This window comes from Melanerpes formicivorus, unplaced genomic scaffold, assembly GCF_026170545.1.
Source record: "Melanerpes formicivorus ecotype bairdi unplaced genomic scaffold, bMelFor1.0.p_v2 SCAF_61, whole genome shotgun sequence".
Taxonomy (NCBI): Eukaryota; Metazoa; Chordata; class Aves; order Piciformes; family Picidae; genus Melanerpes; species Melanerpes formicivorus.
Genome location: NW_027142413.1, coordinates 313,130 through 340,660, shown reverse-complemented (window position 1 = coordinate 340,660; position 27,531 = coordinate 313,130). Strand labels below are relative to the sequence as shown.

Here is a 27,531-nt window from a genome sequence, read left to right as displayed (position 1 = left end):
AAGGGACCTACAGGAAGGCTGAGAAAAGACTGTTTAGAAGGGTTTGTAACAATAGGATGAGGGGCAAAGGTTTTGAACAAGAGCAGGGTAGATTTAAGTTAACCATAAAGAGGAAGTTCTTTACAATGAGAGTCATAAAATACTGGAACAGGTTTTCCAGGGATGTGGTTGGGGCCCCATCCCTGGAGACATTCAAGATTTGACTTGATGTGGCCCTGAGCAGCCTGATCTAGTTGAAGGTGTTCCTGATCACTGCATGAGGGTTAGACAAGATGACCTTTGAGGATCTTTTCCAACCCAATGCAATATGTGAATGTCTAAAAATCAACATATTTGACATGCAATTCACTAAAATAGGCAAACAGCAGATACAGGAAGTAAGGAAGGATTTTTCAGATGGTACTATTTGTGCTATATTCTAAGATATATGAAATATGAAACACAAAGAGATGGAATATTGATTTTAGGACACTGAATGATTTTAACTGTTTCTGGGTAAACTCGCAGCCTTCTATCCCAAACAGAAAAACAGTAAACAGTTAACTTAGGTGAAATCACACTCATGGGGTTTTGTTTCTTTGTTCCATGGAATCAGGGAATTTACACACACAGAGAAACCCCACCCTTTAGTCACAATAGAGAAACATCCATAAATGGAACATAGCATCTCAAGATAGTGTTTCTCAAAAATTTACTTTCTTTTAGATGCTTTTATTTATTACTAAGTACCAAATACAGTATTTACCTATCTCAGAAGCAGTCACTGTGATGTTGTACCAAGGTGTCTCTTCTCTGTCAAAGATCTTGGCAGTCTTAATGGTCCCAGTACTAGCATCAATGGTGAAATATTTATCTTCTTCTGTGTTATGATCAATTATATATCTATGAAAGCATAAAATAATAAATATTCATTGTAGTCTGTATAACCCAAAGTAACAGAAAGCTACGTAAGAATATTACTTTCAAGGTTTTTAGATCATACAATTTTTTTTAAACATCCTAAGAAACATTGTAAGTTATGGAGACATTCAAAATAACATTTTTCATTTAATTCATAGCATTATGCTTGCAGGTGATATTTCACAGGGCAGTATACAATCCTGTCACTGGTAAGTGCACATATAGACTAATAAACCATAAAATGGCAAAGCAGCAAACAGAAAAGTATTAAGATTATTATTCTGCTTATTTGTTTGTTCCTTCAAACCGGTATACTCAGTTCTGGTATCTGTTTTGAATTATGTCCCTGACATGAAGTTGATGACATGACATAAGCTGTTTTGAACATAACTGTTAAGAGAGGATAGTAGCAAAAAGGACTGATTACCACAGCTGCAATTGATGCTAGCCTAGAAGCCCAGCTAAGCAGCCCTGCTTAACTTTCTTGGCCTCTGGGCACTTTCGCCTAGCAAAGAAAATAAAAGCTTTGAAGTGAGTAATGAAAACAAAGGGAGGGAACACAAAAGAAGAGACTGACGTTTTTTTCTCAAAGCTGGAATAATTACGACAGCTTTTAACAAATGAAGCAATTACAGGTCCTTTTCAAGCCTTCTTCAATAGCTTCAGACTTGATGAAAAAAAATAGGAAAAATATTCTTAATCTTTTATAAACCATAATTGTTTTTCCTGATAATCAGCTCAGCTTTGATCCTGTGAAATTTCCAATACATGGAAAGCAAAAATAAGACTATTAAGTATTTGTAGACAGTAGTTTAAAAGTTTCAAATTGGATTTAAATGAGAAGAAAATTTAAAGCAGTAAGAATGCTTACTGTTTGTGTGTGTGTGATTTGCAAAAGAGACTCTGAGTACAGAACTAAAACTAACAAGTATCTGTTCAAAACATACAGATTGTGCAGAAAAAAAACCCAAAGATTCTGTTGTTGTGACTATTGTTAGAGGACAGAGTCTCAAGCTGGGCCAGGGGAAGTTTAGGCTGGAGGTGAGGAGAAAGTTCTTCACAGAGAGAGTTGTTAGGTGTGGTGGAGTCACCATCCCTGGAGGGGTTCAAGAGGGGATTGGACGTGGCACTTGGTGCCATGGTTTAGTAGTCATGAGGTCTTGGGTGACAGGTTGGACTTGATGATCTTTGAGGTCTTTTCCAACCTTATTGATTCTATGATTCTATGACTACCTAACACTTAATTATCATAGGGGTTTTTTTGTTGTTTTTTTTTTTATTAAGTCAATAAATTGGAGGCTTCAGATGTTCACAGATGCTTCCATGTGACCAAACTATCAACTCCTTTGTCTCTAGTGACACATGGATCACTATCCCCCCACCTTCACTGAGGTGACCAACTCCCAAACCTCACTAGCAAACTGTCCCACAGGTATCAGCATGCTATTTCTAAGTTTCTCTCTAGCAAGCCCAATTGCATCCCTAGTTGTAGGGAGTGATAAGGTCTCTCCTTATACTCTTTTTCTCCAGACTAAACAACCCCAGTTCTGTTCTTCTCTATTAATCTAGATTCTTTCTTTGTGTATCATACCTAAAGCAGCCATTTGCACTGCTGTTGTTCCCAGCCTTCATGAATGCCTCAGTAATAAATGTTGAAGATATTCCCATACAGTAGGAAAAGCAGAAATGCCAGTCTAAAGCACTGCTTCCAAATGCTCTAAAAACATTTTGTACAAGAAACTCCCTTGGCAGAGCCACTCATTTTTGTCACATGGAAGAGGACATTTAGAATAAATTTCATTGTATTTACATTGCTTAAGATTTTTTAAGATTTTAAGTCTTTAAAAATATTAGCCACTGACTTAGCTACACATTGAGAATAGAGACCAGGTATATCCATAAATAACCAATGATGCTGTACTTAGGCTTCTAAGTTTATTTCATTTAGTCAAAAATTTACTTTTCTCATGATAATAGTGGAAATAAAGATATTCACACCCTTCTTCTCCTACCCTTCCCTCCAGCTCTACTGAGCTGCTTTTCAATGCTTTGTCTAGACCAGAAAATGCTATGGTGCAAGTTCTGAATTTCAAAGAACTACTTAAAAACTGAATTTTCACTTTTAATTCAGTTAATTAATTCTTCTTACTTAGAATGCATTCATTAAAAAATTTCTAATATTCTTTGCTGATTTTCATTAAGAGATATTTACTCATGTCAATGCTATGCAAATTAGAACACTTAACTATTAAATCAGCATATCTGATTTGCATGGCACATGTTAACAAAGAGACTTAATAACAAGACATGAGACTTAATAACAAGACATACCTAGATAAACAGCTATCCATAGTCTATTTATGTCCAAACCAGCAACAGAAATCAGTCTTAAAGAAACTGCATCAACACAGATCACAAATACAGAAAACCTATTAGTCACAATATCTGAAGAGAATCTGAGGGAAATGAAAGGTAAACCTCCATCCTGCTAGCACTGGCAAATTCAACACCTGCCACCTTTTTATTAGGTGGAGTTAATCAATAGAAGGGCATTTCCAGCTTCCATCCAAGTCATTATTCCTGCTTGTGAACAAAGCAAGACCCTGGCTCCTGTGATTTCGTTCCTCACTTCCTGTCTTTTACTGAAGCAGTGGTTCAGTGGCAACAGATGTTCCCACCATTCTTATTGAAATCTAAATGCATTTCTGTGAATTATGAGCAAATGGGCCTTAGGCAGAAGGGCACTCTAGACATATAAATCAGTTATTAAAGTAGTCAACCTCTAATAATACAGAGACAGATTGAAAACTGAGAAAGTTTTAAAAGGCACTAATGGAGTTTAAGAATCATAAAATCATAGAATGGTAGGGGTTGGAAAGAACCACTGAAGATCATGGAGTTCAACTTCCCTGCCAAAGCTGGATCATCCAGGGCAGGTCACATAGGAACATAAATGGTTTCCAAATCTTTTAGGAGGGCTTCTGAAGCTAAAACTTCCTCACATGTTTCAGGCCCAGCCAGCAGACAAGATCGATGAAGCCACTCTATACAACCACATTTTCAGAGTATTTCTCCCTAGACTGTTCAATCTTAAAATAATATTAACTTCATTTTGTCACCTGACATAGAAGTAGCATACTATTCCAGTATGTCTCTCTCCTGTTATTGTACCTTAAAGAAGAGAACTCAATTTTTTTAGTAGGTTTGAGTTGGGGTTTGTTTGGGTTTTTTTGTTGCTGTTATTTGTTTGTTTGTTGTCTTTAATCAAGCCTTCAGCTTATCATTTAATTATGCCATTTTCATTTATTATCCTATTTACCAACTGCAAACAAGAAGTCTGTTACAAGTTCCTACCCTGGCTACAAAACTGCTATTGCTAGTGAACTTCTAATATCACATTTCAGACAGACCTGGATTCACAGGTCATAGTACCCCTTTGGGCTGTTGTAATGCGACACAGGTAAATAGCCAGTTCCCTAATAACAAAGTGAAACTTATTACCAAGAAACACTTTAAAAAGATCATGGGAAGAAGACAGATTCTCTGCAAAATCAATTACTCACACCACCTAATGATGTCAGTTAGAAATCAAATACCGTTCTAAGAAAACATGCTGAGTCAAGAATTTAAGCAAAGATACCTTCTCAGAAAGAGATGCTCAGACTCAAAGTATAGAGATATGTTCTTCTTCTGAAAAATATCTTAGAAAAAGAAATGTAAGCAACAACTGCACAGGGTGAGGAAGGGAGGTATACCCAGACATACAGTGAGAAAACTATCAGCTGCAACTCTCTGTATATGACCAGCTGGAGAGAAACAAGAAATGGCCCATGGTGGGACATTATCCTCATGTATGGCTTTCATCTTCTCTCTGCCTCCTCATGAGCCTAGAAACCAGCAGCAGCCCCCAGAAGCCAAATGAGACAGCGGGGAGACATTCTATTGCCATCACTGTCTTGCACTACACTACCTCTCTTCCAAAGTCAATTTATTTCCCCCTAGCTCAAACAAACTTCTCTAGGAGAGAAAAGCAATTATGAAGTGCGAGTCGGAAGTCAGCTGCCAATACAATGGGTAACCAATTTTCTCCCTGCAGAATGTCTAGTAGATTAAAGACACATTAGATATCCCAGAGCTCCTCAGCAGAAGACTGCTACTGAGATCTATAGCCTTCAATCATGCTTTCCAGTTGTAAAAATGAAACACATTTGAAGACAGTTTGGAGAATATAATCTCTCTGTTTACCATTCCTTTGCTTTTTTTACAGACAAGCATAGTGTAACTTAGAGAAAAATACAGAGCACTCGAACAGGCTGCCCAGAGAGGTTGTGGAGTCTCCTTTTCTGGAGACTTTCAAGATCCATCTAGATGTGTTCCTGTATGACCTGTACTGGATTCTATGGTCCTGCTCTGGCAGGGGGGTTGGGCTTGATGATCATCTTCAAAGGTCCCTTCCAACCCCTAAAATCCTATGATCAGATGCATTCAGAAAGCTCCAGGGATCACCAGGAATGTGTGTTTGGGTAGATGGACCCAAGAATCACCAACAGGAAAATGGCAAGGTTTCAACAGGCACTACAGCAGACCTGGGATGCTCCCAATACACATATGTAACTTGCTAAATGAAAGCTGCTTTCACCCCTAATCTCCACAGAAGACTTCTTTGTATGGATTCAGGAAGAAAAATGTTAATTTCTAAGTAAGTATGGAGAGATTTAAAAAGAAAAATACATTGAAATAAAATATAATTAAAGTATTTAATAATCATGGTTGCTGTCATATGTCATGGGAAATTTTAAGACCCACTTGTGCACCAGATATTATTACAAAACATGACTGACTTAACTCTGATCTTTTCACGCAGTGAAAGGTTTTGATTTGGAAACCAACCACAATTGCCACAATGCAATGAAGGGTGATTAAATTTTCATAAGTGTTCCAACAAGCCAGTAATCCCTGGGAATAAATTCAAATTTAAGATGTTTTCCATTGATTTAGCATAGAGCTTTTCAAGCAAATAGCTATTTTTAAAACTACTGAAAAAAACCTTAATATTTAAAAAAATCCAGGATGAAGGTGAAATATATTTTTAATGCTTTCTATGATTGTTTGCTTTTCATATTTGAAAAGAATAATAAACATTTATTTCAAAATATAGCATTTTTAAAACTTTTGGAAATGCATTTATATCTATTTGAAGAAAAAAGAAGAAGTTAAAAATAAAATTCATGTAAAACATCTCAAATTGCCAACCAGATAGTGTCCGAATAAGAAACCTCTAATGTGTTATTACAGAGGTTCTTTTGGTGGAATTGAAAAAGTGAAATACTAATACAAGCACTAGCACAATGTCAGTGCCCTCTGCAGACTGCTCCACTCAGGAATGAGCAGAAATCACTGATGAAATTGTAGTGAGGAAATAAGGACATAAAACCCTTCACCTCCCTCTCTACTTGTAACAGTAGAGGTTGTTTATTACCTTGGGGTTTAGCTCAAAAAACTTTTTACAACAGACTTCCCTCCAGCATTCTTACTTAATGGTAACTACTCTACTAACCATTATTCTGGTTATGAGAACTGTTCTTGCCACCAAAACAAACAGTTACTTAGGCAGTGAACAAACCACAGCACTGCATCTCATTTACTGGCTGGACAGCCAAGAAATGGCATGGTTACAACAGTGTGTTCCTAATGTTTTATCAATATGACACACAGTAATGAGTGTCCACATAAAGTAGAAAGTACACACAAGTAAAGAAGAAAACCCGTTCAGCAAATCACTGCTACACAGTTTGTAAACTCATAGCATTTGGAGATGTATCTGAGTCATTTGGCTGTGGAACAGCTACTCCATTACCCCACACAGATCAGCTGTGCAATTCCTATCTGTAGCTATCTTCCCTGGAGATGGTGAGATCTGTGCTTTCTGAAAAAATTACATTGAGACTTAATGGTTTCATTTTTCTAATCACTATTTTTATTTGAATGAACTAGGAATTGTGTAGAAACGAAGAAGAGATGTTATCTCATTACACTCAGACTATCTTTCAGATTCAGTTAGGTTTCAGCTGAGCAGTGAAGTCACTTCTTGCAAAACAGCACAGTAGGGCACAAGAGTGCTGTGTGCATGCTTCTGAGAAAAACAGCCTTTTCTGTGCTGGTCCTTTGCTCACCACCGTGAGCAGAGCATGGGGCAGGACCCTTCTTATGGTGGAGTAGCAACTCACCTCAACTGGCCTGGCCTGCTTCTCAGGTTGTGTGTCACTTTCAACACAGTTTCCCAAGCCAGGGCCAAATCTTGAAATAACACAAAGCCATCCTGCAAAGTGTCAGTGTTTGTGTGTGAAGTGAGGAAAGAAGGATTAAAATTATCTATTCCCAAGCAGTCTATCTCCTACCTCAGGAAGAGACTCAAGAACAAGCTGAGGGCAAATCAACCCAGCTTGGTGCCTCTTCAGAGTCCAATGCAGCAATGTTAGACCAGTCCTTAGAAGGTTAATGTTTTCATAAAAAGCCTGCACACTGGCTAATGACATTCTCTCTCAGTTCCACCAAGATGAATAAAACCCGGCTAGAGAGTGAACCCCGTCACAATATAATGATATGTCAAGAATATCTGAACTGCTGCTGCCCTTGCTGAAACTGTCCCACATGCAACTAAGGACTGTCTCCCTTCAGAGATTCATGAAGTAAGTTTTGCTAGCACTATTTTCTCCCCATTGAAACAGAGAGAAGTGGAAGAAACAACGCAAAAATAAATGTCAATGGAGTTAAAAATAGGATAGACAAAGGTAAGGACAATTTTTTCTCCTCAATTATTTCAACAATACAAATATTTAATATTAATGCTTCCCATTTCACACAGAAAATCTATTTGTGGCCTTTCGACCCCTTGTACAAACTGCTGCTTCTTTCCTTTAACCATGGTTGTCTTATACCTTTCTAGACAAAACTTTTAGGGCCACAAATGATTGAATTATAGAGGAACCAGTCACTTGCTCTTCCTACCCCCAAACTGCCATGATGGCTAATCTGTCTCACTACATTAGCTGTTGTTTCAGAACTATAGCTAAAAGCTACAGGCAGTTACTTATAGCAACATTTTCTCATGCATGTTATGATTTGGACATAGTGGCATTTTTACAATGGCATTAACTTGCCACTAAGATATTATATATACTGATTGCTGACACTAAATATTCTGATTCTTAGACTCTTAGCACAAGAGAAACAGAACCCTTATACTTTCCTTGTTCTACAGAAATGGTTTCATCTTACCAAGACTATCACACATACTCTGCATGTTTGAACTCAAGAGAATAAAAATGTCTGATTAGATTAAGGAAACAAAGCTTTCCAAATATATACTCACACGATTTCCATATATGTATAATATACCATTATATCATGAAAAGGAACAGCATCAAATATGTTTTCACAAAGATCTTTTTTGAAACATTTTAAATCCACTACTGCCTTTGAGACAAATATTATTTGTTAAAATTCTTACACTGCATGCCATTTTAGACAATAACTCACCCTACAAGTGAAGGCAGTGAAAAATGTTATTGGACCCTATTAATAGCTGAAAACATTAAAACAATAATGTGTTCAAATCTCAATTTCAGTGTACCCAAGGTTAATGAAGTTCATATATTACTTTTCATAAATGCTTTTTTCAAGCTTGCTGTGGGAGTATACCCTGCTTGATTTCATTCTTTAATTCAGACCTATTATAAAACCAATTCTATTCTAAGATAATTTTCTGGTCAGGGCAACAACACAGAAATCCTTTTTCTCTTTTTAATGAGAACGTGTTTTTTTTTTTTAAAGACTAAATATTTCCTTCCTAGTATGATACATGTAAATTTAGTTTTCAAATGAAGTTGTAACTGCTTGCTTCTTTGCCCTTTTTCATTGCCCTGCACCCTGCAACTGGAGACGAAGTGCCGCATCCTTAGCAAGATGCACTGACATGCATTATTACACCTAGTCTGTTCTGATACTCCACTAAAACTGAGGCATATTATAAAATAATGGCTCCCTCTTCAAACCAAATTTTGCAAAAAATTATACTGCTTATCTATGAGGAAAAGTGTGCATAAAACAGTTCCTGTCTTGCACAAGCACGTGGGACAACTACAGTATGGGAAAATTATAGAGGGCCAGCACAGTAATAGGATAGAATAGAATAGAATAGACCAGGTTGGAAGAGACCTTCAAGATCATCACGTCCAACCTATCACCCAACACCACCTAATCAACTAACCCATGGCACCAAGCACCCTGTCAAGTCTCCTCCTGAACACCTCCAGTGATGGCGACTCCACCACCTCCCCAGGCAGCCCATTCCAATGGGCAATCACTCTCTCCGTGTAAAACTTCCTCCTGACCTCCAGCCTGAACTTCCCCTGGCGCAGCCTGAGACTGTGTCCTCTTGTTCTGGTGCTGGCTGCCTGGGAGAAGAGACCAACCTCTGCCTGTTTACAACCCCCCTTCAGGTAGTTGTAGAGAGCAATAAGGTCACCCCTGAGTCTCCTCCTCTCCAGGCTAAGCAGCCCCAGCTCCCTCAGTCTCTCCTCATAGGGCTTGTGTTCCAAGCCCCTCACTAACTTCGTTGCCCTTCTCTGGTATGGAAGGGAAAAAACATCATTGTGATACTGAAGAGAACTGCAGGTGTTGACAGAATACTGATTGGCATCACACCAGTGACATATGTAATTTTAAATGATGTGGCAAACTACAGTGGCTATTTGGAGAGGTGCTGTTAGAGGAACTAGTGCATGCAGACCTTTACTCAGAACAATGGCTAGACAGCAAACCAACAAAGATTGAACATCGCATTATTAAACCTAATTCATACAGAGCGATCATGACAGTGTTCTGACTTATGTTTCCCTTTATGTACTAAAATAAAATAGTTTTGTACATCCCAGATCCCATTAACTCGTTAGCTAGTGGAATTCAATCATGAACTTGTAATACCTTACTAAACTGTTGGCCATGTCAGGATCTTGTGCTGTTACTGTGCCAATAGCAGTCCCAATCTTTGCATTTTCATAAACTTCCATGACATAGGAAGGCATAGTGAAGAGAGGAGGTTCATCCACATCGCCGACAATGATCTTCAGCATGGTTACATCTTTGAATGGTCCCAAGTGTGAAAATCGGAAATCAAGGTGAGTATTGGCTCCTTCTATATTAAGTGTATATGATTTCTTCTTTTCATAATTGAGTGGCTGTTGGGGAAAAAAAATTATCAATGATGTTCTGTGCTTTACTTTACATTGCTAGCAAGCTAATGACATCTTTCCTGTTTAACTTAATCTACAGTTCTTCATGTTACTGGAAAAGAACAATATTCTTACAGCTGCTGTCATACTTGAAGCAGAGGGATATACCTGAAGCAGGATTTAGGTTTTATCTACCACAGAACTGTGGGCAAGGTAGCAGTTTTGGAAAAAAACTCAGAGTTCACAATGAGCCTCAGGTTCTTTTCTTTCAGGATAATGTAAAGTCTCTGGATTTTATTACCTTTTGATCTTTATTAGTCAATGCTAAATACTGGAAAAGATAGAAATTGATGTATCCCAAATGAACTTAATGTCTTTCATTAACATGTTTAATAGACTGTGATAGGGATAGTAAAATACTTTTGGGCATCTCTTGTCTTAAATCCTCAATTGAAAAAAAAAAACAAAACTTCTGGAAGGAAAGCACTCAGTTACCAATAGAAACAGGAACTTAGATACGTAAGAACAGTGTAATGTGCTTGTGTTGTTCTCTGATCACAAATGGTGCATCTCTATATTCTACACCATTTTCTTCTCAATTCTGCACCAGCAGGAATGAGACACAGAGCTTCAGCCGGTCTCATCATGTACTGCTGTGATGCACATGGATTATACACCCATAAATGGAAAAAAATAATCTCCAGCTTTTATGCTGAACAATAGAAGTCAAATCCTCAGTTGTATCATGCACCAGAAGCACCACTGTTTACATTAGCGTTGCCCTGTTATTTAAATCAACAGGATTTAAGAAGCTGGGGGTCTGACTCATCTGACACTTTCTTTCTTCTAAGTCTCATTTCCAGCCTTCTGTTTACACACGTGAAAGTTTAGTCTCCCTTGGTGAATTTTGCTGACTTGATATGTTTTTCTTTACAGTAGTGTGCTATTACACTGTCTCAGCAAGATAGAAGATAAACATGATATAATCAACTCTCAAATCTTCCAGTGTAAGATAGTTACATTATGCAGTACAGGGGAGTAAAAGGACATTTAACTTGAAAGTATGCAAGTAAGGAAGCTTCATTAGCATATACAGAATTAAGTAATGTTTTTACTGGAAGTCATGTTTATAGGTTGGATTATTCAGTCTTACTTAAGTAAACTACTGCTTTTCATAGAGACAACATTGAGAATTTCATGTGGCAGTTATTTTTTCGATATATATATATTACCAAAAAAGCTTAAAAAAAAAAAAACACAAAAAAAACAAAACAAAAGAAAATAAAAAAGTTTGGCTGCAGGTAGTCATAGAACAGATCTCAATTTTCAAATTGCTATTTTTCAAGTGATTTTTTTATAGATTGATGATGTCTGAGAAAAGCAGTTCCCCCAGATTTATATATGTTATTCTTTGATTTATCTTCTGTATATTGAAGAACAATTAATTCACTCTCTCAATTAATAGTAGGAGAATTTTTTTCACAGTATCACAGTATAACTAAGGTTGGAAGAGACCTCGAGGATCATCGAGTCCAACCTATCAACACAGACCTCATGACTAGACCATGGCACCAAGTGCCATGTCCAATTCCCTCTTGAACACCTCCAGGGGCGGCGACTCCACCACCTCCCGGGGCAGCACATTCCAATGATGAATGACTCTCTCGGTGAAGAACTTTCTCCTCACCTCGAGCCTAAACCTCCCCTGGCGCAGCTTGAGACTGTCTCCCCTTGTTCTGGTGCTGGTTGCCTGGGAGAAGAGACCAACCCCCTCCTGGCTACAACCACCTTTCAGGTAGTTGTAGAGGGCAATGAGGTCACCCCTGAGCCTCCTCTTCTCCAGGCTAAACAATCCCAGCTCCCTCAGCCTCTCCTCATAGGGCTTGTGTTCAAGGCCTCTCCCCAGCCTTGTTGCCCTTCTCTGGACACGTTCAAGTGTTTCAATGTCCTTCTTAAACTGAGGGGCCCAGAACTGGACACAGTACTCAAGGTGCAGCCTAACCAAAGCAGAGTACAGGGGCACAATGACCTCCCTGCTCCTGCTGGCCACACTATTCCTAATGCAGGCCAGGATGCCATTGGCCCTCCTGGCCACCTGGGCACACTGCTGGCTCATATTCAGGTGGCTGTCAATCAGCACCCCCAGGTCCCTCTCTATTTGGGAGCTCTCCAGCCATTCTGTCTTTTTCTTTCTTTGGCTCCCTTTCCTGAGTGCAAAATTAAAAAAAATAATGCAAATTTACCATAACCTGACAATTCTACTCCTATAAAGTATAATTTTTTAAAAAGCCTAAGGAATGTAAAACTAAAAAATGTATAGACACGGAAATTTACCATAACCTGATCATTCTACTGCTATAAAATGCATTTTTTTTAAAGGGGCAGGTATACTAATCAAATAAATCCATAAAGAAATATAAGTTTAATAAATTATAACTCAAAAGCTGTTTATTAATTTATAATGTGTTTCTGTTATGAGCAGGGGAATATTAAATAGTAATTTTTATTGCTGTGCAGCATATATATTGTAATGTTAAACAAGTCTACAGTAGGATTGCATATTCTGACTGTTGTTCATTTTTAATTTTATACTGACAATGACTAGAATAGCTCATATAAAAATTAATTTGTCCCAGAAAACACACAAAGGATAACACAGACTTATTTTCTTTTTTCTTCTTTGTTTTTTTTGGTAGCTATTTAATTGGACACATCAACTTTTTTTCTTTTTTTTTCCCCCTAGAAATCCAAGAATAATCTGTCCAAATAATCAGAAAATGTTAACATTTCAATCATAGACAAAGCATTTCTTTACTTTCATTTTCTTTCCTCGTCTTCCCATAATGTCTCTGAATTAAAGAATCAGACATTGGGACATAAAAGAGTTCTTCTGCATTGTGATCCACAGAGGTTAAAAAAACCCACTATTTTAAACAGCATTTTATTTAGAAAGAAAAGCCATACTATAGTAAGGATAACTATTATCAGGGTGAAAATTAGCATCTTTAAAAAAACCCACAAACTTGTTCTCTTTTGTGGAGAAGAAATTTACAAGCAAAGCAAGCACTGTGATAACCCACAACTCTGAACAACTCACAAGTCCAGCTGTTGCATCACTTTTCATTTTCCTTTTGACAACATATTAAGAAACTTAAATCTGTTTTCAATTTGAATTTACAGGACTGTATTTTGCTGGGCTTTCACTTAAACACTCTGAATGTTTTTAAATTGTCATGTATAGCCTCTCTAATCTTATGATAATAAATTTACTCATAGATTCAAGATTATTTTAGGTAACTACCTTATCAGTAGGAGGACTTACAAATATCTACAGGGTGGGGCTCAAGGGGATGGGGCCAGGCTCTTTTTAGTGATACTCACTGACAGGACAAGGAGCAATGGACACAAACGAGAACACAGGAGGTTTCATTTAATTATAAGGAAAAAGTTATTTACTTTGAGGGTGATGGAGCACTGGAACAAGATGCCCAGAGAGGCTGTGGAGTCTCCTTCTCTGGAGACTTTCAAAACCCTTTTGGACATGTTCCTATGCAACATGCTTTAGCAGGGGAGCTGGACTAGATGATCTCTGGGGGTCCCTTCCAACCTCTACCATTCTGTAATAATTGTGAATTAGAAGATTATAATTTCCTTCAGTTATAAAATCTTTTGTAAAATGTAAAAACAAAAGCACAAAACCAACAACCAAAACCAACATTAACTTTCATTTTATAGGCTGAATGAATATAATTGATGCCTACAAGACACAGTAGCAACAAATTTTTGTGAGAATTGCTAACTGATGTCTGTTAGCCCCAGTGAAAACTAAAATAATGAAATTATTTCCCTGTGTTGGAAAGGCTTTTTAAAAAACCCATTACTTAAATACAATAACTCACCTCCCTGTGTCGTTATAGAATTAAATTTAAATATAGCCATAGAATATGAGTGTAAATTGGCAGACACTAGGAAACGTTCACTATGAAGTCAGATTAGAAAACCTAAGAGGAAATTATCTATGGAATTAGATTTGTGCACGGAATTCTGTTAAGATTAAAAATAAATGGCAAGAATACTATAATTAATATGTTAAAGAGACTTGGATAAAAATAAATTCATATAAATCATAACTGTGTGATGGCATAATCAGTTACATTTTGAATCTTTACAAGTAATTCAGTATTTACATCATGCAGCACACAATACTTGACCATTTAGATGTCAGTTGTCAAGTCAAAGAATAACAGTCTATGAAAACTTGTACATTCATTGCCACAGAAACTTTCTATGTAAAGATTAACTTTGGGGGATGCTTCTACAAATTTTAGGCAAATTTTACTTCTTTCAGAGAAATCTAATGTGCAAAACCATCATTAAGAAAAAAATAAACTATCCTAATAAAAAAATCAGTAAGATTTAGTTTATTGTAAGTATCAGAGATGACCATTCAAAATTATTTAAATAACTGTTTCTTTCCTGGCACTTCTTTTCTCCCTCCCTGTCCTCTTCTCCTGGGTTAACGCAGCCTGCTCTCAAAAGCACCCCTCTCCCCACACAGACAGAAGGGAAAGTAACAGAGAGAAACCCCTCTGGGTTGAGATAAGGAGCTAAGCTTTACTGGAAATGATACAATACAATACATAATTACCTTAGCCTATTTGCAGAAAAGTGCAGCAAAATGCAGCAGAAGCCAGGCACCCCCACCCAAGCATGCAGAAGGCAGCCCAGTGAAACAGACAAACACTCAAATCCAGAAACCGAAAGCACTAACCAAAACAAGAGGCCTCTCATATTAAAATATGAACTTAAACCCCATGACGTTTCGCTCCAACCAGCACTTTCATTTTGAAGGTGGCATGATGGCAGCATGGTATTGAATATGTATCAGCAGATTCAACTAAACCCATGACATTCTGTACCCCTTACTCTATACCAACTGCATCATTCCCAGCAGCAATTAACATCAAACAACAAGCTTCATACATCAATCACTGTCCATTCTCACTGAAAATGAGGTCTCCTTGCATTAGACAGACTTCCCACTGCAGATGCTCTGGAGCTCCACCCTGTTCCAGTACAGTCGGGATCAATCTGTGATTAGTCCAAATGGCAGGGCTCTGTTTCCACCTGGGCAGTCAGTTCCAGTGACTCCTTCCACCCCTACAAGTGAAAGTAAACTGTGGCTTGCATTCTGGTGCTCAGCTTCCAACACATCCAGCTGTTGGGATCACCCTGTCACACCAGAAATACAGATGGGTTCCACCCCTTACAGTTTCATGACATCAGAGTACAGTGTGCGTCTATATCTACTAAAGCTTTATACTCTTGTGAGTTCAACGTCCCAAGCCATTGGATCCATGCAGTCCAATAAACCCAGATGTCCCTCTCCTCCATCTGGTTGGAGGCAGGGCTGTAACCTGGAATTCTGACTGAAATTACTCATGTCTGATGGAGATGCTTCAGGAGGATCAGAGGCATTATCAACTTGTCTGCTCTTTCTGGGCAATTTTCCACTGGAAACTGGGAGAGCATTCTTCCATGGAGAATTTCCTTGTAATTCATGTACTCGTGCACCTAGGACTGAAGTGGGTTTTCCGTCCCACTTCCTCATGTCCTCCCCATGGTAACATAAATAAAACTACAGCAAATGCCAAGATGTGTACTTCCCTGATTCTTTCCCTGCTCCTCATGGCTGAAACATGGGGCCACACAGGTGGGGAATACAACTTGTTGTCTTGGATTAACTCCATCTTCCAGGACAGTTCCTCACAGCTGAAACACAGGCCTGTACAGAGGAAGAGAGACCTACCTCACATTGCCAGAGCCTGCTGTCATTTCATCTGCCATTTGTCCTTGGCTATTTTTGAAGGCCAAACAAAAAGACCAAGTGACCACTGTGGGCTCTTCATCCTGTTCCTGTGATGGCCTTGATTCATCTCCATCCTTTGCCAGATAAGCTCCTTTCCGTTTCTCTTTCATTTTCCGTACAGGGACAGCAGATACTGGCACAGGCTGCTTCTCTGGTGCAGCTGCCAGTTGGTCTGTCTGGAGGCCCAGCCACCTTTTCTTGCCCCTGAGCACTCTGAAGAGTGATGAGAAGGGTTCCATACATGTGGGCTAGGCCCCAACACAACGCAGTGATTTCTGTCTCTTGGGAATCTGCAGGCTGACAACATACATTTTTCAAACATTTCACCAGCTTGTCAGGATTTTGCACTTGTGCAGGGGTGAAATTCCAAACCACCAGAGGTGACTACCATCCTAGGCACTTGCCCATGCTCTCTCCTACACACTGCCACTCATAATTATCCAGCCTCGGGTCATATCTTGAGGTGGTATTCTTGAGAAAGATCTGCTTACTCTGGGTAAAACAATCTGGCAGACTAGTAACCAGCACAGAAACATCACAGCTCTAAGCCATTCTCCTGAGATGACACACAGCACCACAGAGACCATGTACAGGATCTCAGTACATCAGCTCTCACTGCCCCCAGAGAGCAAATTCATCAACATAGTGAACATATAATAGGGGGAAAAATATATAGATAAAATTCTTTTAAGAAGCCTCAACCCTTAATTGGATCTTGTCTTTATCTCACTCCTCATTATATCAACCCTTTCATCTCCTGCCAAAATAGACTGTCCTAGGTAAGACAGTCCTGTTTTTGAGTCCCATGTTGGGTACCAAATACAGACTGTCCTGGGTTATGACAGTCTGCTCTCACAAGGCCCCATCTCTCTCCACAGAGACAGGAAGGAAAGTAACACAAAAAAACCCCAACCTTCTGTGTTGAGATAAAGAGTTGAGATAAAGAGTTTTACTGGAAATGATACGGTACACAATTACCTTGACCTATTTGCAGAACAGCACAGCAAAATACAGAAGCAGTAGCAGAAGCCAGTGACCTGCCTGAGCACGCAGAAGCCAACCCAGCGGGAAACACTAACACCCCAAAACCAGGAACCAGAAGCAGCAGCCAGAAGGGGAAGCCTCACAACGTTCCAATCTGAACTTCAAGCCCCAGCCAGCACTTTCATTTTGAAGCAGGCATGACAGCAGCATGGTATCGAATATTAGCAGCAGATTCAACTGAACCCATGACACCTGCAAAGATTTAAAGTGTCTCAGGAAGCAATGAGATGAAGCCTACACTGTTAAGTTCATGGTTCAACGGATTTACAGAGTAAATTTTCATTATGTTATCTGCTTATTGAGCATTCATCATCATATTTTAATTATGTACACAGGAGACTTTCAGTATCTATTGCTTACCTTTTTCAGAGAAAGAATTCCTTCCCTTGTTTCCTTGTCTGTAGAGATAGAGAACACTCCAGAGCCATCACCATTTATAATTGTGTACTTCATGTCTGCATTTGAACCAGTGTCTGCATCATTTGCTTTTATTTTGCCAACTGCTGATCCAACTTGAGCTGATTCAGGAACATAGAGTTGATAATGTTCTGGGGTGGGGGGGAGGAAAAACAAAAACAAAAAAACAACAACACAGTAGCTTGGATATTTTCTAGCCAAATTAATGTAGAGAATCATTATAGAATAGAATAGAATAGAATAGACCAGGTTGGAAGAGACCTTCAAGATCATCACGTCCAACCTATCACCCAACACCACCTAATCAACTAACCCATGTCACCAAGCACCCTGTCAAGTCTCCTCCTGAACACCTCCAGTGACGGCGACTCCACCACCTCCCCGGGCAGTCCATTCCAATGGGCAATCACTCTCTCTGTGTAAAACTTCCTCCTGACCTCCAGCCTGAACTTCCCCTGGCGCAGCCTGAGACTGTGTCCTCTTGTTCTGGTGCTGGCTGCCTGGGAGAAGAGACCAACCTCTGCCTGTTTACAACCCCCCTTCAGGTAGTTGTAGAGAGCAATAAGGTCACCCCTGAGTCTCCTCCTCTCCAGGCTAAGCAGCCCCAGCTCCCTCAGTCTCTCCTCATAGGGCTTGTGTTCCAAACCCCTCACTAACTTTGTTGCCCTTCTCTGGACTCGTTCCAGCAAGTCAACCTCCTTCCTAAACTGAGGTGCTTGATACACTTCTGAGTAAATGGAAGAGTATTTTATATGCAAAACTGACAAACAAACTTACTTAGATTCCTGAAAGAAGTCAACAGAGAATTGCATTTTACTTGAGATTACTTCATTTTATATTCAAAATCCAAATTAACTCAGAATTTTGTTTTTTCAGTTATTTTTGCTGTTCATCACATATCATAGAAATTAACTCTGAAGCTTCCTTCACATCAGTACTTTTAAAAGTTTATCTTCCCCATGACCAAAATTAGTTTACTTTTGCAAATTTACCATCAGATGAGTAAAGTGAGCACTTTCAAACTCACAAGTATTTTTATGTTATAGTTAGCTTTTTTGAAATGTGATCATTTTTGCAACACTTGATCATTATTTTACAATGCTGAATCAACTTCTTTTGTTTTCCTACAGAAAAGTTTAAAAAAATCTTAGTATTTTACCGTTACCACTTTTTAATGTTTTTTGTTGCAGTACAAAATGCTTTGCACACTGATTTTATTTGGCACCCACCGTAAAAGAAAATGAACATTACAGACTACACAATTCTGCTCATAGAAAGCATGCATAACAACTATGACCTCCTTTCATTGTTTCTGCAACCTGTTAGGTTAATCGTTAGAAAATGTTAAAAAAAATAAAATTGAGAGATAATTTTCTTGACTGTCTCTGGTTTGGATGAAATGTTCTAACTGGCACATAGTTGTCGGTGAACAGGAATGTTCCACAAAGAGAAAAAAGTGGCAAACAATCACAATATGATTACATAAACCTCCATTTCCTTCTGCCACAAAGACGGCTCAAAGAAACCTTGTCCAATAATGCTACTGCCATAACTCACCAAGGATACTGAAGCCTACTGGCACTGAAAAGGAGACCGCACATTCAACAGATGTGCGTCCACCAATCCCACCTTCCCCACCCCTAACAATTTCCACCATCCAAATTCTTGCCCAACAGTCTGCATTGGTTACATCACAGGCTGAACTCCAACAGAGAAAAGAGAGCAAAATGACAAATTCTGCCATCACGTATCTTGTGAAAGTCTTACATGTATTCCTCTTAGGCATTCTGCAATAATGGAAGCAATAGTCCAACACTGAGGTCCAAGACACTATATGCTATATATCAGAGCTAACATGTTACAGTTTTCTAAATCTAAACCAGCTAGCATGAATGCAGAGGTGCCCTCAGTAAGCATGTAGAAAGATCAAATAAATCTTTTACAATTTAAACTTAATTCAAATATTGAGCCTGCATTATGGCAGAAAACCACCATTTGTTAGATGGACTGAAAAAAATCATGAAACTGTAGAAGTTGCAATTGAATGCAAATAGGTGTCATCACTAAAATACAACTAACTTTAAACACCTGTAAGAAAAGTGAAGATTTTATTACAAATGTGTCTAATTCCTTCCTAAAGGTTCCTAAACCCATTTACACTCTTGAATTGTCTTTGTAATGTTATCCCATAATACTAAAAAACAAACAGTAGCGTGAGAAGTGTACTAAACTCATTAGTCCTAAAGGAAAGAGAGGTTTCCTGGGAAAAGAAAAATGTGTTACTATGTGTAGCTTAAGGGAAAGAAGAAATCTTTAGCAGAAAGAGATAAAAGGTGTAATTCACCATGGCAAAAAATAAATCACTTAGTAGTTGATTTGATTAAAAAACATGGTTAATTCTTTAATAAATAAAGTTCAAAACAAATGCTCTGTTATGCATTCTTCTGCAATGTGTCAGGCTTACAGATGATGTCAACTGACATTTTCATATTGCTGGTGATTTTTTTCATACATGAAATTATAGTAATGGAATAAAATCAATTTTGACACTTAGTTTTGTTAAAATAAATGTGAAATGTGGTTTTAACATTTTTGCGCTGACTAATACGTTCCAGATAGAAAAAAGTTGAGGCCATTAAGAATACATTATGTACAGGCCACAAAAAACATTTTATGCAATCAAACCACTTCAGGAACTGGAAGTGTTATAACCCATATGACAGGGTTAATCAGTGACTTCCAAATAGTCAAGCTTGTTAAAATATATACCCACATGACACTACACTTGGCCTTATAACCACACCCCAACTATTAGCCATTGGTGTCAGAAAATCATTTTATTGATTCCAGCTTAAACATTCTGAAATACTAAAACTTCAGGCAAAAGAAGTGTTTGAGATCACTCACTAATTACATGTCAGCATTTGTGGAACTGAAATGTTTTTTAAAAAGCAGATGGAATGAAAACTGTTAAAAATTAAAACCTCTCAGATTTTAAGATCAGAAATACCTCACCACTGCTTCACAGACATAGTCTGAAGATCTCATACAGACATGAGCCAAATAGAAGACTACAAAAAGTACTATCTAAAACCAACAAACACAGAGGAGGATTAAATTCAGCAATGTCACTGTTAGATAAAATATACTGTAGACATTTATTTGGACTAGCAGTGGAAATGGGAAATGTTCTTACTAAACAGTAAATCACTGTAATGTTTATTGCTTGAAAGTAGAGGTATTGACCCAAGTCTCATTTGGACATTTCCTTGGGCATTGAAAAAAAACATGATAGGACATTAAAAATAATGTGAGATGCATATAGTGTGAATATATTATGTTTTAATTACAATCTATGTGTCTGTCTCAATCCCCTAAAAAACAGTCGGGAAGTTAGAGACCAGGTATAGTAGGTACCAGTCTGTATCAAAACTCTTTCATCAAATCTGCCCAAGTTGAATAGAGGGTTTCTATGCTACTGGCATCAGCCTTCCAGGAGACATTGTAAAGCACAAATTTCTAACAGTCTTGGGGATGCTCTAAATTGTTCTAGGGGAGCTGCCTGTCTGCTTATGGATCAAGATTCTGAAAAGATTGATTTGGGTCTCCATTTTTATGTTAACATTGACTCAGATGCATTAACTTAGTTCATGAAGTGAGAAAATTAATGTCCTTTTCATGTTAATGTACTGTACAGCATAGTCGTACCACTTTGCAGCACTACAATTTATGCTGATTGAAACATAGTTCAAATACATATAGGCAATCTTCATTTTTCTTTCAATAAACTATGTGGTTTATCTGTCATTAAAGTCCAGAAATAACTTATTGATCTGTAGTACAATTTACTTCTCTATTCATTTGCCCTAAAGGCAACTTCTAATACTGTGTTTTTCTGTTCAACATCTTAATTAGTGACATGAATAATGGGTTGCATGTACTCACAGCAAGCAAATGGATAATGTCAACTTTGGGGAAAAACTGACCAGATTACTGGAGGGCAGGGCTGCTCTTCCACGGGACCTGGCCAGGCAGGAGAAACAGACTGGCAGGAACCTCATGGCATTCAATAATGGTGTCAGGGGAGGAAAAATGCTATTCACCTGTACGTGCCTGGGGCCAACTGCCTGTAAAGCAGCGTTACAGAAAAAGACATGAAAAGGACCTTTCAAAATTTGACTAGAAAAGGCCCTCAGCAACTTTGTCTAACTGATCCTGTTTTAAGCAGGCCTTTGGGTCAGATGACCTTTTGGAGGTCCCACAGAAATCTCTGTTCCTAGCATTCATGAAGCTGTGTCTCATGTTTTACTACCAGACATCTCTGATAAAACTGAAGTGCAGATCCCACTGCAGATTGTGCTTAATCTTGCTTTGTGGCTTTCTACTACAAAAGTGTTCTTCATTCACAGAGACTTTTGTTTTTATTATATGTAATAGATTGTTCTGGATTTTCTTTTCAGATTAGAGTTTTTTAGAAGTCCATTTCTCATAGTATGTCTTGGACATTTGTTACATGTTTCTTTACTATGCTTATTTTTAACATAATGAAACCAATTTTAATCCACCAACACTATGAGCAGGACAACGTTTATGATTCCAGAAGCTCGGTCAATTTTATATCTACTATATTTGTTATGAATATTATTTTTTATGACAACATCCATTTCATGCAGCTAAAATAAGGTATCACAGTATCACAGTATCGCTTAGGTTGGAAAGGACCTCGAGGATCATCGAGTCCAACCTATCAACACAGACCCCATGACTAGACCATGGCACCAAGTGCCACGTCCAATCTCCTCTTGAACGCCTCCAGGGTCGATGACTCAACCACCTCCCTGGGCAGCACATTCCAATGACGAATGACTCACTCGGTTAAGAACTTCCTCCTCACCTCGAGTCTAAACCTCCCCTGGCGCAGCTTGAGACTGTGTCCCCTTGTTCTGGTGCTGCTTGCCTGGGAGAAGAGGCCAACCCCTTCCTGGCTACAACCACCTTTCAGGTAGTTGTAGAGGGCAATGAGGTGACCCCTGAGCCTCCTCTTCTCCAGGCTAAACAATCCCAGTTCCCTCAGCCTCTCCTCATAGGGCTTGTGTTCAAGGCCTCTCCCCAGCCTTGTTGCCCTTCTCTGGACAGAAATTGTTAAGATGTGTATTTGGCTTAATCTTCTTCCAGGCCAAAAATACTTCACTTTTGCACTTTGTAGTAATAATGGAAGTGTAAGTCAAGTTATTTCTTATTTGAAAATATGACACTGTATCTCCAAGACTCAGACATTTTGCTTGTCTTGAAACTCTGGAGAACATTAACACTCTTGGGTCAATTTAGAAAAAAAAACAAACACCAACCAACCAACTAACCAAAGCCCCCACAAACAAACAAAACCCAACAAAGACAAACAACAAATCATTCTTCTCATATGCAATAGACTCCTTTGGTTGGAAGACTTGTGCATCCCCATGTCCCCTCTTTTTACATCTCAGTGCAAACCAGGAGTTACATTTGTGCCTACAATTATGATCAGTGGTGAGTTTAGTTTTTGTTCCATGTAATTTTATCTTTACAGACAATAAATAAAAGTATCTGAGAACTTTCTCACTAATTCCAAAAGATCAACAGTATTCTGATTTCTTGTAAGAAGTGTGAATCTTAAGCCAGTCATGTGTAAAAGCAGAAACAGAAAGAAAACTGGATTTTGTGTGTTTTCAGATACAATACTTTCCTGTAGGTATCGACAAACCAATTCACATTTTCTATGAACATGGCATGGGAAAAACAATATATACACTCCATAATCATCACTAATGAGCACTTGAATTGTTGAATATATCTGTAGCAGTCTCTGGAACTGCACTGTTTTCAATATATTCTATTCCATTTAAAGGAGGACCATGGACAGCTACATCAGGCAGCGAGGGTCAGAGAAGAGCAATAGAACATCTGTATATAGCATATAATCCATTTGGACTGTGTTTGGTTTTGTGGTTTATTTGTTTGTTTTTCCCTGACATTAGCACAGCTAGCATTGCGCTCTCATTGGGATTTACCTTCATAAAGGACATGAAAATGAAGCCAGTTCTGAAGAACAACCCTCAAAGTGGAGTGGGTCTGCTCCCAGTTCTCCACTTAGTAAACAAGTAAAACAAAAAAACCATACATCCCTCATTTCCTAAACCATTACTGTAAATCATAATTATTTTGGAATGTGTGATGTATGTAATGAAGAATCTACCTTCTACATAAAATTTGTCATAGAAAATACCTAATTAAGTGAAATAAAAATCACTGCCAGACTTCTTCCATCTGTTAGGAGTAGAGCTAATGCACACAGCTGGCATTAAAGATTACTACACAGAATATATACTTTCAACAAATATTTATCCAGACTTTTACATAAATATATTTTTGCCCTTCCCAACTTCCTTTTATATTTTAATTCTGCAAATTAATCTTTGTCTCAAATTAGCATGTTGGACAAGAATTCAGTTTTGCAGAAAATGTTCAGTATCAACTAGAGTTGTTTTAAGAGAATAGCAAAAAAGTCTTTGAACAGCTCTTAAAATTTTCTCATGAGTTCATCCTTTGAGCTGCATTATGCTGACTCAGTACTAAAAAGATGCTACATTTAATTTTTAAGTAGTGCCTGGTTTGGACAGAAAATGCATTTATATAGGCTGCAGTATTTCCTTATCACCTAGCAATATCTTATTTGCTGTCATTTCTTCTGGTATATACATATATGTTACTAATTTTATCTTTTAATGAGATATTAATAATTCCTTTTCAGTAGGCTGATCGTGAACATCAAGATCATCCTGTCTACTATTTACACAAAGAGTTGTTTCTGAAGCAAACTTTGTCTTACCATTAGGAAGGAAGAATGACCCTCCCTAAATCTTATGGATGGAAAAATAATCAAATAATAAGATTATAATCTGTCTGCATATATTTGACAAATAATGTTGGCAACATGCTAAGTATAATTCTGGGAAAGCATATCCTAAATTTTGAAGCACCTATGGAAAGAAACAGTGAATATGGTATATAAAAAAACTTAACTGTGGAACATAGGAATGAGAAAAATGAAAACAAAATAAAGTTTCCAGGATGGCAACTTCACTTGTGAAGAAAGGCAGCAAAATTATACGCAGGAATTTATCTTCTGAAACACAAAAATATTCCAGTTATGTGCAAGTCTGACTTTAAACCAAAGTTCTATTTGTCCCTCTAGCATGACTTAAGGTCTTAGTAAAAGTCTTGATGACTATTTAATTACACTACACTTTACTATATTATAGCTTGTAGCTGTTGGGAATAGTCTAAAAGGTACTACATGGTGCAGTGTGAAATATGAAAAAGGCATTTCTCTAATCATCATTTAAAAAAAAAAAAAAAGTTCTTATTAAATAACTAATATTTAAATGTAAACCAATTTCTGGAATAAAATGCTTCCTAATTCTCCCTGGATACTGGATCATTGCTGGACTCATCATTAGCATATAATTGACACAATGAAAAGGAAACCAGATTACCAGGTAGAACCAAAAATCTAATTTACAGAGGTGCAGTTGATCTGAAGTCTTGAGTCAAACCAATCAAGCTCTTCTCTTCTTTTGTTCTAAATCTGAGTTTCCTGATGGCACATAACTTCTACAATCATTTTCATTCAGTAGTCTCTAATAATTTTTAATTTCTGTTCAACTTGAGGCAAATGTTAACAAAAGGGCTGAGACATCGAAGACATTATGATTCTACAAGTCTCTAGCAGTTACTGGTTGGATAGAGAAGAAAGTCCTGCTGAAATAAAATCATAGAAAATTCCAATTTGACAGCAGGCAGGTAGTCAATCATGAAGCAAATATTTCTGGACTAGTCACCACAGAACAAAGGGACAGTCGAGAGTGCACAGCAGTGGGAAGCAAGAGGATATTGATGGTTCCATATGGGGATCATAGGAACTAGTCATACTATGTGAAACGAGTGATATGCAAAAGACCATATGGGAGTACAAATTCCAAAAGAAAACTAATAGCAGATACCTTTGCATTTAATTAGCTAATGAGGTATATTAACAAGGTATTATAGTAGATAGTTTACTAGCACAGAACAAGGTTAATGTCTACTTCTGGGATGTGAACTTACTTTTTCAGAACTAATTGGAGTATCTTCATACAATATTCCTATTTAAACATATATACTTTTCATACAAGGATGTTGTAAAAAGTGAGGTCAAACTAATTGTGCATGTGCATTAAGTCCATATACTGCCATGAACAATCAAGCCTCAACAATCATGATTTGCAAAACATGTTTTAAGCCATGACTTGTACTTAACTTCTGCTTTCTCCTAAAGAACTGAGCTAGAGGTGTCAAATAATAAAATTCACAAATGGGATACCAGGAAAATAATTTCCTTGCAAAATCAGACTTTACACACACTAACTACAGAGCTCCTACACACTGTTCAGTCTACTACTTAGCAAAAAATCCATCAGTGGAAGCATCTGACTAGTGTTGAGTCCTGATGGAATCAACATCTATCAATCCTAATCAACATAAAAACACCCACCCACCCACTCACCCAACCACCAAAAAAAAAGGCAGAATCTTAAATAAGACTAGAGAGAATTAGTGAAAGAAAACTATACAGAAAATTGTGCTGTAACTCAAGGCTAATAACAGTGTCATTGGTAGATGGAATATTTCCTATTGATTTTCAGATTACTGAAATAAATTCATGACTATGAAATTAGGGCTCTCAGACAGCAACTATGTGGATCCATGAGTGGTAAAACTAACACGAACTGAGAGATACTGATTATTGATAAGCAAAACTCTTCCCATACAGAGTATTGTTGGTCAGCTTACTTTGAAAAGATAGTTCACTTATAAATGGACTCTCTCAAGAAGTCAGTATTGTACATGATATATTGAAGTAATTAATAAGCAAACTGTATTTGAAGTTTTAGTTTACTCTTTGCTGAATTCACAACCCTTGCCTACTTCTGAGACATACTATTGTGTTTTGCAAGCAGAATTTTAGAGTTATGTTTCCTATATCAAATAATATTATTACCATGTATTTCAGAATTCTAATCATCAGACTGATAAAATTATGCACTAGTGCTTCATATTCTTCCTCCTAGACTTTCTGATATTTTGGAAAACTATAGCTCTTCTGCTACTAATTTCTTTAAAAGACAGTCAGCTATCTTGAGAATGAGTGCAGAAAAAAAAAACACAGAGTACATTCACTTAAGGAGATATATTGACAATCTCAATTTCCAGGTTTTAAATATATTATTAATGTGTTTCTATATGAGGGACAAATCCTGCACGCCTTCTTCCATACACATGTCTAATGAACACTGATCTACCAAAGCCAGAAAGGTACAATCTTTAACTATCTACAATAAAACATGTTTCTGAACAACAGAGAATTAAAGCATTAGTCAGATATGCTTCCTAGAATGTTCTCAAGTACTGATACAGTTAGAGTCAGATTCAAACATCTCAAGTATGGTAACAGAGAAGAGGAAACTAACAAAATGAAAGTGTGGTTTAGCTGAGGCTCAAAGGTTATACATTTGATATATGCAATTTTGGTTAGCACTTCCCTTGAATTCAATTCTGAATGTGACAAGCCTCAGTAAGTCTCAATTGGAATAAAATTTAGAATAAACCTTTATTTGGAATAAACCAAACCAGGTTGGAAGAGACCTTCAAAATCATCGCATCCAACCCATCAACCAATCCAACCCACCCAAACAGCTAACCCATGGCACCAAGTACCCCATCAAGTCTCCTCCTGAACGCCTCCAATGACGGTGACTCCACCACCTTAGCATTCCATCTAGTAAGGAAATTAAAGACAATTTTAACTGAAAATCATGTCGTACACACAAAAGCGAAGAAAAATAAACAATGAAGTTATTTCTTTCAGTCCAATATTCATGAACGATTGTAAATAGTTTGTGATGCTAAGACAGCTCAGTTTTAGACTGTCTAGACTTTTGTTCTGTATTACTAACATACACCATTCTTTTGCAAAGGGTTTAAATTATTCTT

The 27,531-nt window shown here is 37.7% G+C and overlaps 1 protein-coding gene across 8 annotated transcripts in view; it reads right to left on the bottom strand.

The window, feature by feature from the left end:
• Positions 1-27,531, bottom strand: part of CDH18 (cadherin 18) — a 279,170-nt gene that overhangs the window by 29,737 nt on the left and 221,902 nt on the right. For all 8 annotated transcript variants that reach the window (XM_068161968.1, XM_068161970.1, XM_068161965.1 and 5 more), the window contains 3 exons: positions 17,407-17,594; positions 9,886-10,139; positions 746-882 (listed from right to left, as the gene is read on the bottom strand). In XM_068161968.1, coding sequence (XP_068018069.1) covers positions 746-882; positions 9,886-10,139; positions 17,407-17,594 — 579 coding nt within the window. The remainder of the gene's footprint in view (positions 1-745; positions 883-9,885; positions 10,140-17,406; positions 17,595-27,531) is intronic.